The following is a 13,210-nucleotide window of genomic DNA, read 5'->3' on the forward strand; positions in this document are numbered from 1 at the left end:
AATCATATGATAAATCAGACTAATCAAATTATTAAATAATATGATCAATCTGCAATTAATCTGCAATAAATCAAAGGCAAAGAACATGGAAGGTTTACCAAGCCAAAAAACCCCAGGCTTTTAAAAGACAGAGTTCAGCGTCTAACAAAAAATTCCATTCTGTTGCAACTAGGTTTGAAATGGAGACTGAGTTGATTTACTTCTGGCAATTCACTCCTGGCAATTATCTGCTTTATTGCCGGGCGAGGAACATTAACAAGCCTTGTGAGCAAAATCTAGCCAACTTCCCCACTGAGGCAAAATCTTAAAACAGGATGGAAGAGAGAGAAATCCTTTTGCTTTTAAATCAGCTTCTCCATTTTTACTGTGCCTAAATTCAATCCGGTCTAAAGTGATTTATAGGTGTTAGAACAAGGCAGTTGAGTGGATCATTATAAACTAATACTGATGGGAGTTAAGAGATTTTCAGTTAGAGAGTCTTTTGTTTGTTTTGTTTTGTTTTGGGGATTCTCCGGAGGGATCCCTTGCTGGGAGAGAGCTGGGTTTCCAGAAGGCTACAAGCACACACTGGGAATATCTTGCAGCTCAGGACTTCGGAGGGAATCTCTCAGCTGGGCTATGGAAGGCTGTAGGTACTCACTTGGCTCGGGAGAGAATCCTTTGTTGTATGTATGTATGTATGTATGTATGTATGTATGTATGTATGTATGTATGTACCCTTAGATTATCTCCAAATACGAACTGAATAATCAAACTATTACAGATAATCCCCACTCGGTTAAAGACCTTGGTATACTAATAACAAAAGATTTAAGTGCCAAAGCCCACTGCAACAATATAGCCAAGAAGGCTTCAAGAGTTGTAAACCTAATCCTACATAGCTTCTGCTCTGGCAATCTCACACTACTTACCAGAGCTTACAAAACTTTCACCAGATCCATCCTCGAATACAGCTCGTCTGTTTGGAACCCATATCGCATCTCAGACATTAACACCCTTGAAAATGTCCGAAGATATTTCACCAGAAGAGCCCTTCACTCCTCCACTCGAAACAGAATACCCTACGAAAATAGACTAACAATCCTGGGCCTAGAAAGCGTAAAACTACGGCGCCTAAAACACGATTTGAGTATTGCCCACAAGATCATATGCTGCAACGTCCTACCAGTCAATGACTACTTCAGCTTCAACCGCAACAACACAAGAGCACGCAACAGATTCAAACTCAATACGAACCGCTCCAAACTTGACTGTAAAAAATATGATTTCAACAATCGAGTTATTGAGGCGTGCAACTCATTACCGGAACTGAAACACCTCCCCCGGGCATGTACAATTTATGTATGGTATGTTTGAGTGTGTGTTTGTTAGCAAAATGGGGTTCTTTTAAATATTTTAAATTATATTTAGATTTGTTATAAATTGTTGTGTTATGCTGTGAGCCGCCCCGAGTCTGCGGAGAGGGGCGGCATACAAATCTAAATAATAAAATAAATAAATAAATAAAATAAATTATGTCAACCCCTAACCCCCAACATTTCTCCTTTAGACTCTCCACGATTGACCTCTCCAGGTTCCTAAGAAGCCAGTAAGGGGCGTACATAAGTGCACTGGTGTGCCTTTCATCCCCTGTCCAATTGTCTTTCCTTTCTCTTACTTATCATATATATTTTCTTTCTTTCATATATCCTTTCCTCTAAGTTCACTTTTACCCTTATATATATTACTACATGTCTATTTTTCTTCCTATGTATTTGTGTATTGGACAAATGAATAAATAAAAATAAATAAATAAAATAAAGCACACACTGGGAATGTCTTGCAGCTCAGGACTTCAGAGGGAATCTCTCAGCTGGGCTATGGAGGGCTGTAGGTACTCACTTGGCTCGGGAGAGAATCCTTTGTTGTATGTATGTATGCATGCATGTATGTATGTATGTATGTATGAATTAAACAAGGACAGTGGTACCTCTACTTAAGAACTTAATTTGTTCCATGATCAGGTTCTTAAGTAGAAAAGTTTGTAAGTAGAAGCAATTTTTCCCATAGAAATCAATGTAAAAGCAAATAATGTGTGCAAACTCATTAGAAAAGGAATAAAAACTCAGAATTTGGGTGGGAGGAGGAGGAGGAAGAAGAGGAGGAGGACAGTCGCTGCCCAGAGTGAAGGGAGCATTTCTTTTCTCTGGGTGCTGGCAGAGGTTTATTCCCTCTCCAAGCGCCCAGAGAAAGAAAAACACTCTGTAAGCTCTGGACTGCCAAAGCCTCCTTAAGCGCCACCGAAAGGCTCTTCTGGCAGCCCAGAAAAGCCCGAGATGGCCAGGATTAAAGGGGGAATGGCAGAAAACTGGCCAGGCCTTTGTGCCACTCTCAAATTTCCTGGGAAATTTTCCCGGGCTCGGATTCTTAAGTAGAAAATGGTTCTTAAGAAGAGGGGAAAATTTTTTTAATACCCAGTTCTTATCTAGAAAAGTTCTTAAGTAGAGGCGTTCTTAAGTAGAGGTACCACTGTATAATATTATAGTATGTATTAATTAACAAAACATAAGTAGAAATTAGTGATAGAAGGCTAAAAAGACATTAGGACAGGGACGGTAGGAACAAGAGTGTATACTGTAACTTGTTTGGGGGATGTAGCACAAAATATCAATTTCCCCAGAAAGCAAAACTTTTGAAGCTAATCTCATGACTATTTGGGGGTGTTCTGTAACCCTCAGCTTTCATCATTTTTTTTCCTGTGAACAGAACTGCAGACCAAATGCTAGCTTTTTTTTTTTTTTTGGTCTTTTGATGCTCATATTTATTACAGCAGGATAGTTGGCAATGGCATTCCACAACCACTGAAATGTGTTGTTTGTATCTGAAGATATCTCTGATTTTTTTTAAAGCCCATTTTGTTGTATGTAACTTTCTTATTTAATAAAAACAACAACTCCGATCATACAACACAGTGGTTCTCAACCTAGGGGTTGGGACCCCTTTGGGGATCAATGACCATTTCACAGGGGTCGCCTAAGACTATAGGACAAGACAAATTTCCCACGGTGTTAGGAACTAAAGTTTCTATTCTGGCACCGAACAATCTGACCAATCAGGCGTGTATTGTGGGGGTGTCCTTCTGACCTTCCTGCCAATCAGCTTAAAGCACTGTTGGGAGAATTGGCGCTAGACTTATGGTTGGGGGTCATCACAACATGAGGAACTGTATTAAGGAGTTGCGGCATTAGAAACATTGAGAACCACTGTAGACACATAAATAATTGAGGTTTTTGCTCCCAGTTTATTTTAGCAGAAAGTGTTTTAAACATTTAGCACTAGTGCAATTTCCCCCCCACCTAAATTCTTAGGATATTCCTTTTATTTTTATTTTATTTATTGTTATTTATTGTCAGGCATACAAAGATTACAGTAAAAGTATAAACATATATACATGAGATAATTTTGAGTACATGGGAACATTAGCCTTCTCTTTCGGCTTGAGATCCCCATGGACCATTGGTGGGCCACTGTGGGTCACAGAATGCTGGACTCGATGGGCTTTGCCCGATTCAGCAGGGCTCTTCTTATGTTCTTTGTGATCCTGCTGTATAGACTGCTGGTGAGACCACATTTGGAATACTGTGTTCAGTTCTGAGGCCTCACCTACAAAAAGATATTGATAAAATTGAACGGGTCCAAAGACCCTTTGGTGTTTGATTGTCTCAAAGGTGCTTTTTCAAGAAGCAGCTGGACTTACTTGCATTTTTTTAAAAAATCCCCTCAGATAATTCCATAACCACGTTTTTCCTAAATCCCTTCAGCTAGAAGACGTTGGAGACATCCTTGAAAAGATTCGCATTGGGCACGATGGCTCGGGAATCAATTCCGGCTGGCACCTCGATCAAGTAGACATACGGAGGCTTTTGCCGAATGGAAAGGTAAGAAGAAGTGTTTTTGTAATGAGTATTTATTTATTTGTTTATTTGTTTATTTGTTTATTTGTTTATTTGTTTATTTGTTTATTTGTTTATTTGTTTATTTGTTTATTTGTTTATTTGTTTATTTGTTTATTTGTTTATTTGTTTATTTGTTTATTTGTTTATTTGTTTATTTGTTTATTTGTTTATTTGTTTATTTGTTTATTTGTTTATTTGTTTATTTGTTTATTTGTTTATTTGTTTATTTGTTTATTTGTTTGTTTGTTTGTTTATTTGTTTATTCGTTTATGTGTTTATGTGTTTATTCGTTTATTCGTTTATTCGTTCATTCGTTCATTCGTTCATTCGTTCATTCGTTCATTCGTTCATTCGTTCATTCATTCATTCGTTCATTCGTTCATTCGTTCATTCAATTTTTATGCCGCCCTTCTCCTTAGACTCAGGGCGGCTTACAACATGTTAGCAATAGCACTTTTTAACAGAGCCAGCATATTGCCCCCACAATCCGGGTCCTCATTTTACCCACCTCGGAAGGATGGAAGGCTGAGTCAACCTTAAGCCGGTGATGAGATTCAAACCGCTGACCTACAGATCTACAGTCAGCTTCAGTGGTCTGCAGTACAGCACTCTACCTGCTGTGCCACCCTGGCTCTATCTCCATCTATTTCCATCCAAATATCTTTCCTGCTTTGCTTAAAGTAGATGCTCCTTTGATTAACAACTCAAATAAAGCCACAATAGAGATAGTTCTCGACTTACAATCATTGATTTAGTGACTGTTTGAATAATGACAGTATGTGTTGGGCAAATCCACAAAATTGTTTCCTTAGTGACTTGGCTATTTGATTTCCAACAGACCCCCTTCCTCTCCGTCTGTCCTTCCTTCCTTCCTTTCTTCCTTCCTCCATTTCTCCATTTCTCCATTTCTCCCTCCCTCCTTCCTTCCCCTTCTTCTTCCATCCTTCTTTCTTCCTCTCGCTGTCTTTTCCTTCTTTCCTTCTGTCTTCCTTTCTCTCCCTTCCTTCCTTTTCTCTCTCCCTCCCTCCTTTCTTTCTTTCCTTCCTTCCTTCCCCTTCCTTCCTTCCTTCCTTTCCTTCCTTTCTTTCTTCTCTCCCTCCCTTCTTTTCCTTCTTTCCTTCCCCTTCTTCTTCCTTCCTTCTTTCTCTCTCTTCCTTCATTCTTTTCCTTTATTTCTTCCTTCTCTCCCTCCTTTCTTTTCCTTCCTTCCTACCCTCCCCCTCCCTCCCTCCATCTTTCTTTTTCTCCCTGTCTCTCCCTTCCTTCCATCTGTCTTCCTTTCTCTTCCTTCCTTCCTTCCTTCTTTTCTTTCTTTCTTTCTTTTTTCTTTGTCTCTATCTCTGTTTCTTTCTTTTTCTTTCTCTGTCTTCCCCCCTCTCCTCCCTCTTTCTTTCTTTTCTCTCTCTTCCCCCCTCTCCTCCCCCTCTCTTTCTTTGAAAAGAACTTTTGAAACCCAAATAATTTTTTCTAAACTCAGGTAGGCAGAAGGGGGTTGCCTGCAGGCACATTAGCGGCCCCAGATACTACTTTGCCTTGGCAGAGACAGGTAATAAACTTGCAGGCAGATTGAGAAATCAGCTGCTGTCGATGAATGGAAGGGAGCCAGCAGCTCCATCAAGGGAGCTTGAGATAAGTTTGACAGCATCTCTCTCTTTCCTCCCTGGAACAAATGAGATTGTGTTGGCATGCGTTATGCACAGTTGGCTTCTTTGCGGACTTCAGTTTACTAGCAGTAGCAGTTGCTTTACCTGCATGTAGAAGACAGATATCCCCAAGAATAACTGTCGCTTTATGTAAAAAAGAGGTTGAGACTTTATAAGGGATGCAGAGATGTTGTGGTTAGCTCTGGCCCAGCTCCTGCCCCAAGGACTGTGGATGTGGGGGAGACATCCACATGCCGCAGGCCTATTTTTCTCCCAGTGGAATCTGATGATGACGACTCCTCTGACCAAGAAGACATGAGTGACAGGGAGGAGGAGAGTGTGGCAGACAGCTCAGAAGGAGATCAATTATCTAGCTCCTCCTTGGATTCGGAACAAGAGTTAATGATAAAGCCACGCATGCGGAGAGCAATGCATAGGCAGCAACAACTGAGAGATTATTATCAAAGAAAATGAGGCCACCTGTGGTTGGGTGGGGCTGTGGTAATTAGTGAGGCTGCTATAAATAGCAGCCTGTGGGATTGGCCATTGTGGAGGATTATCGGATCGTTGTGTTTTGTGCCTGCCTTGCTGACTTCTACCTTTGTGTGCTGATTTTTCCCTGCTTTGAAACTAAACCAGAGCAAAGTGTGTTTCACTTTGTGAAAGAAGAAGGACTGTGAATTGCCTCACAGCTACAAGCTAAGTATCACAGAACTGATAAGGGACTTGTACAAATTACCAGTTTGTTTGGAGACGAGTGCTCTTTGCTATACAAAAAGAGGGCTTAGTTTAAGTGAATTTTCATTATAAAGAACATTGTTTTGAATTTTCAAACGTGTGTGTGTCTGAAATTTGTATCTGTGAATTTTCGGGAGCAGTCTACCAGAGAGCCCGACAGAACAAGAGAAGAACAATAAAGATGATTAGGGGACTGGAGTCTAAAACATACGAAGAAGAGTTGCAGGAACTGGGTATGTCTAATTTAATGAAAAGAAAGACTAGGGGTGACATGATAGCAGACTTCCAATATTTGAGGAGCTGCCACAAAAAAATAACAGAATAACAGAGTTGGAAGGGACCTTGATGGTCTTCTAGTCCAATCCCCTACTCAAGCAGGAACCCCTAAACCAGTGATGGCAAACCTATAGCAGTTGGCAGTTGGAGCCATGTCTGCTAGCACACGAGCCATTCCCCTAACTCATCTTCAACGTGCATGTGTGTGCAGGCTAGCTGATTTTTTGGCTCTCACAAAGGCCTTGGGAGGGTGTTTTTGGCTTCCAGTGAGCCTCCAGGGGAATGGGGGAGGGCATTTTTACTCTCCCCTGGCTCCAGGGAAACCTTTGGAGCCTGGGGAGGGTGAAACACAAGCCTACTGGGCCCACCAGAACTTGGGAAACAGGTCGTTTCTGGCCTCCACAGGGTCTCTGGGGGGGAAGCTGTTTTTTGCCCTCCTGGGCATTGAATTATGGGTGTGTACTGAATCGGGAGAGGTCAACAGTCTACTGTCTAAGGGGAAGGTTTTGGGGGTTAGGTGATGATACTACAGAGTCTGGTAGAGAGTTCCATGCATCAACTACTAAAGTTGTATTTCCTGCAGTTGAGTTTAGACCAGTTTACTTTAAGTTTGTATTTGTTGTGTGCTCTTATGTTGTTGTGGTTGAAGCTGAAGTAGTCGTTGACAGGAAGAACATTGTAGCAGGTGATTTTATGGGCTGTGCTTAGGTCGTGTTTAAGGCAATGTAGTTCTAAGCTTTCTCAACCTAGGATTGTAAGTCTAGTTGCGTAGGGTACAGTGGTACCTCTAGTTATGAACTTAATTTGTTCTGTGACCAGGTTCTTAAGTGGAAAATTTTGTAAGAAGAAGCAATTTTTCCCCTAGGAATCAATGTAAAAGCAAATAATGCGTGCAATTGGGGAAACCTCAGATAGAGTGGAGGCCCTATTTCCTCCCAGGAGATTCCTAGAGAGGCCCCACGGAGGCTTCTCCCCACCTTTTCTGGCCCTGTTTTTCCTCCCAGGAGATTCCTAGAGAGGCCCCATGGAAGCTTCTCCCTACTTTTTCCGGTTAGAGTTTCGGAGGCTCGGGTTTGTAAGTGGAAAATGGTTCTTGAGAAGAGGCAAAAAAAATCTTGAACACCCGGTTCTTATCTAGAAAAGTTCATAAGTGGAGGCATTCTTAGGTAGAGGTACTACTGTATGCTGTTCTGAATGGAGGAGTAGTGGTTTCTTCTGGTGGACAGATTAATTCCAGGACCTTGGACAGCTGCTGATGGGCCACTAGCTGACCCAAGTTTCATCTGTGCCCCTCCTGTTGGACTCTTTCAGTGAAAAACCTCATTAAAAAGGATGAAACTGAATGTTGCTAATAGCTATTAGCCTAATCCGTCTGAACTCTCTGATTTAAGCATGAGACGGAGGGGGGGGGCAAGAGACAGAGAGAGAGAGAGAGAAGAGAAGCCCAAGGCTGCACGATGGTGTCATAATCACACCACAGGATATTACAACCGGTCATGATACAGCGTTCGGCTGCCAAGGCCTCTAAAAAAAATTGTGCTACCTGATTAGATTGTGAACAGGCATGTCAATGTGTCTGTGTGTGAGGGAGAGATGAGGTCAGATTAAATTGAAAGCATCTGGCAAGAGAAAGCACACTGACTACAGAGGACCAAAGCCACATTCCTCTATGCCGCTAATTGCATTGCCTCTGTCATAATGAATATGGCTGCGGAGTGAAGCATATTGGAGCATTTGAGCAGAGCCTGCTTTATTCAGATCAAACACACAAGTAGAGGAAAAGCTGGAGAGGGAACATGCTGATTCTGACGGAAGAAATCACCAATATTTGTTGGATGGGAACAGAGCTCTCCTCTCGGAATGGAAATAGAAACATAGAAGACTGACAGCAGAAAAAGACCTCATGGTCCATCTAATATGCCCTTATACTATTTCCTGTATTTTATCTTAGGATGGATCTATGTTTATCCCAGGGATGTTTAAATTCAGTTACTGTGGATTTACCAACAATGTCTGCTGGAAGTTTGTTCCAAGGATCTACTACTCTTTCAGTAAAATAATATTTTAGAAACATAGAAACATAGAAACAGAAGACTGACGGCAGAAAAAGACTTCATGGTCCATCTAGTCTGCCCTTATACTATTTCCTGTATTTTATCTTACAATGGATATATGTTTATCCCAGGCATGTTTAAATTCAGTTACTGTGGATTTACCAACCACGTCTGCTGGAAGTTTGTTCCAAGCATCTACTACTCTTTCAGTAAAATAATATTTTCTCATATTGCTTTTGATCTTTCCCCCAACTGACTTCAGATTGTGTCCTCTTGTTCTTGGGTTCACTTTCCTATTAAAAACACTTCCCTCCTGGACCTTATTTAACCCTTTAACATATTTAAATGTTTCGATCATGTCCCCCCTTTTCCTTCTGTCCTCCAGACTATACAGATTGAGTTCATAAAGTCTTTCCTGATACGTTTTATGCTTAAGACCTTCCACCATTCTTGTAGCCCATCTTTGGACCCGTTCAATTTTATCCATATCTTTTTGTAGGTGAGGTCTCCAGAACTGAACACAGTATTCCAAATGTGGTCTCACTAGCGCTCTATATAAGGGGATGACAATCTCCCTCTTCCTGCTTGTTATACCTCTAGCTATGCAGCCAGGCATCCTACTTGCTTTTCCTACCACCTGACCACACTGCTCACCCATTTTGAGACTGTCAGAAATCACTACCCCTAAATCCTTCTCTTTTGAAGTTTTTGCTAACACAGAACTGTCAATGCAATACTCAGATTGAGGATTCCTTTTCCCCAAGTGCATTATTTTACATTTGGAAATGCTCCATAGTAATGTATTCTCCCCTCACCCACCCCAGGCCTGGAGATGAGAACAGAATAACAAAGTTGGAAGGGACCCTAGAGATCTTCTAGTCCAACCCACCTGCTATACCTTTTCAGACACATGGTTGTCCAATCTTGTGGCTTTGACTGTCCTTTTATAATAACTTTTTTTCATGGGGTCTTAGTTTTAGATAATGTTCTAGTCTTAGATAATGTTTGACTTCTTTCTATCATTTTGTATATATTGCATTTATGTTGTTGTTGTAAGCCGCCCTCAGTCCTTCCGGATTGGGCGGCATACAAGTCAAACAAACAAATAAACAAACACGTACGTGCGCACGCGCACACACACACAAACAAACAAACAAACAAACAAACTGTTAGTACAGGGTACATGGTTGTTAGGGATTGCCATTGTAAACTGCATATTGTATACTTGTACCAAACTTGTACTTAAAGGTTTAATGTGCACTTAAAGAGTTAACTTGTACTTGAAGAGTTAATATTCAAGGCTGTTTCGTCACTTCCTCATTGAAGCTATAAAAGCTCATTATTCTGCTCAGTCACTTCCTTTACTTTTGCCTGAGAGAGGGGGAGTTGTGTTTAAGCTTCGTGCTTGTATAAGCTTTGTGCTTATTATCTATATTGTATTTCGCTTTGTGCTCTAATCTTGTAATTGCTCAGTAAGTATTATTCTGTATTTGCTTCGTGCTTATTCTGGATTGTTTATATTTTGTTTATATGTAAATAATACTTATTTAACTAAGTCTGTGTCTTGGCTTTATCGCACATCCATGCTCTGTTAAAATTCTCTGCTCGGTGTTGTCGAAGGTTTCAAGCCTAGCTAACCGAGACAAGCCAACACAAACAAATAAACAAACAAACAAACAAACAAATAAATAAATAATATCTTCTTAAACTCACTCACAAGTCTTGACTTCCTAGATGTCAAGGTGCTCTTTGAATAAGATGGATGGACACTACCACGTGTGCTTCATTAATAAACATATCACTATTATTATTATTATTATTATTATTATTATTATTATTATTATTATTATTATTATTATTATTATTATTATTATTATTTAGATTTGTATGCCGCCCCTCTCCGAAGACTCAGGGTGGCTCATAGCATATAATACAAAACAGTGAATAAAAAGACAATCTAATTAATTAAAAACTATGTAAGCTAAAAAACCCAATGTATTAAAAACCAATCCAACAAATTCAAATCTATAACCATTTTAATTATCTGTAAGCATTTTAATTGCCTGTTTTCGTTGTGCACCCGAGCCCCATGGGATTGGGCGGTATTGAAGTCGAATTGAATCAAATGAATGAATGAATGAATGAATGAATGAATGAATGAATTTGCCAACCAGCATCCAGCAAACAGTACACATGATATACACTATTTGCTGTGTATTTCTGTGCATGTGTACCTGACCCATAGAAATAGCATAGAATTGGAGAAATAAATGTACAATATGGCAGTATATTAATGCCAGAAAGTTTTCTTAAATGTAGCCACACAAACTCCTTCCAATGATTAGATCTAATCAATAGATCTACTCCAAACATGACTAAGTCAGAGTTTAATTCAGCTGCCTTATCTTAATGCTAACAGGACAGTGTTATATTTCAGATTATACTTTTACAGATGCTGTTAAAATTGATGTGGCTTTCTTGAAGTATACATTATTCTCTGCTATTTAAAAGAAGATACAATAGCTCTGGGCCTCTTCAGATCAAGAATTTATTTTAAAAAGCTTCTTCATTTTGTTAAGTTGTCTAGAACAATAATAAAGCAGTCTTTAAAAAATAAGTCTAATAATTTGAGCATTCTATAGGCATTTATAGTTATTGACTTTGCAGCAAGCAACAAACAGCCAGTTTCAGCACAGTCTGATTAGCACAAGAAAATAAAATTCTGCCTTTGCCTCTCCCTCCCTCCCAGCAATTTGCCTCCCTGCAGCTTTAGTTTCATTTTCATTTTAGCACATGGGCTTGCCTGCAGCTTCAATCAATCAGCGGAGGGTCGGGAGGCAGATAATCAGTTGCTTGTGCTAATCAGGCTCTTCACTGTTTGCTGCAAGGAAGTCAATTGCTGAGAGGCAGTGGCCAAAGGGTGGGGGTGGCTGGATGGGGCTACATTTGGTGTATAAGATGCACCCTGGGTTTTTTTGGGGGGGGGATAAAAAGTGTGTCTTATACTCTAAAAATACGGTAAATAGAATTTATTCATGCTGTTCAATTTATTGCATTATCGTTTCACCTTAGGAACAAATAAGCTGCACCAGTTGCGGCCCGATTTGGACCGGGAGTCACTGCTCACAGTCACTCATGCCCTCATCACCTCGAGGCTCGACTACTGTAATGCTCTCTACATGGGGCTACATTTGCAGAGTGTTCGGAAACTTCAGGTCGTGCAGAATGCAGCTGCGAGAGCAATCATGGGATTCCCAAGGCATGCCCACATTACACCAACACTCCGCAGTCTGCATTGGTTGCTGATCAGTTTCCGGTCACAATTCAAAGTGTTGGTTATGACTTATAAAGCCCTTCATGGCACCGGACCAGATTATCTCAGGGACCACCTTCTGCTGCACGAATCCCAGCGACCAGTTAGGTCCCACAGAGTGGGTCTTCTCTGGGTCCCATTGACTAAACAATGTCGCTTGGCGGGACCCAGGGGAAGAGCCTTCTCTGTAGCGGCCCCAGCCCTCTGGAACCAACTCCCCCCAGAGATTAGAATTGCCCCCACCCTCCTTGCCTTTTGTAAGCTTCTTAAAACCCACCTCTGCCACCAGGCATGGGGGAACTGAGATACCCTTTCCCCCTAGGCCTTTACAATTTTATGCATGGTATGTTTGTATGTATGTTTGGTTTTATAATAAGGGTTTTTAACTGTTTTAATATTGGATTGTTATATGCTGTCTTTATTACTGTTGTTAGCCGCCCCAAGTCTATGGAGAGGGGCGGCATACAAATCCAATAAATAAATAAATAAATAAATAAATAAATAAATAAATAAATAAATAAATAAATAAATAAATAAATAAATAAATAAATAAATAAATAAATAAATAAATAAATAAATAAATAAATAAATAAATAAATAAATACATACATACATACATACATACATACATACATACATACATACATACATACATACATACATACCTGAAGGTTGCAAAGATTTCACTGCTAAAGATAGTTGTTGTTTTTTTTAAAAAAAGTTATTGTGATTTCAGGGTTCTGAGAAAACCACATTTCCGTGTGAGAAATGGCTGGCAAAATCTGAAGACGATGGGGAAATTATGAAAGAACTGGTCCCATCCAGAATTTTTACTGAAAAACTAATGAAAGATGGCACTCTTAAGCAGATTGACGAAGATATTGATGACTCACTGGAAAGTAAGACAACTTCCCGGTCTTAGATCGTCTGTATTCTCAGCTATTATGAAATGACTATTATGCGAGGTGATAGAGGGATAGAATCCAGCTCAGGTGAAGTGTTAACATGACTTTGTAATGCTACATTAGGAATATTACATCCAGTTTTGGTCGCCAGGATGTAAAAAAGATATTGAGACTTTAGAAAGAGTGCACAGAAGCGCAATAAGAAATGATTAGGGGCAATGATGGGCTGCCAAAATTTTTACTGCCACACTGTGGGTGTGGCTTTATTGTGAGTGTGGTTTGAGGGTCATATGACCAGGTAGGAGTGACTTGACAATCATGTGACTGGGAGTAACTTAAAGATCAT

General features: G+C 40.1%; 1 protein-coding gene across 1 annotated transcript in view; it reads left to right on the forward strand.

Moving 5' to 3' along the window:
* Positions 1 to 13,210, forward strand: part of LOC139159060 (lipoxygenase homology domain-containing protein 1-like) — a 152,881-nt gene that overhangs the window by 60,471 nt on the left and 79,200 nt on the right. Inside the window, exons 17-18 of the mRNA XM_070736423.1 lie at positions 3,801 to 3,917; positions 12,696 to 12,858. Of these exons, the coding sequence (XP_070592524.1) occupies positions 3,801 to 3,917; positions 12,696 to 12,858 (280 nt within the window). The remainder of the gene's footprint in view (positions 1 to 3,800; positions 3,918 to 12,695; positions 12,859 to 13,210) is intronic.

Source organism: Erythrolamprus reginae, chromosome 2 (genome assembly GCF_031021105.1).
Source record: "Erythrolamprus reginae isolate rEryReg1 chromosome 2, rEryReg1.hap1, whole genome shotgun sequence".
Classification (NCBI taxonomy): Eukaryota; Metazoa; Chordata; class Lepidosauria; order Squamata; family Dipsadidae; genus Erythrolamprus; species Erythrolamprus reginae.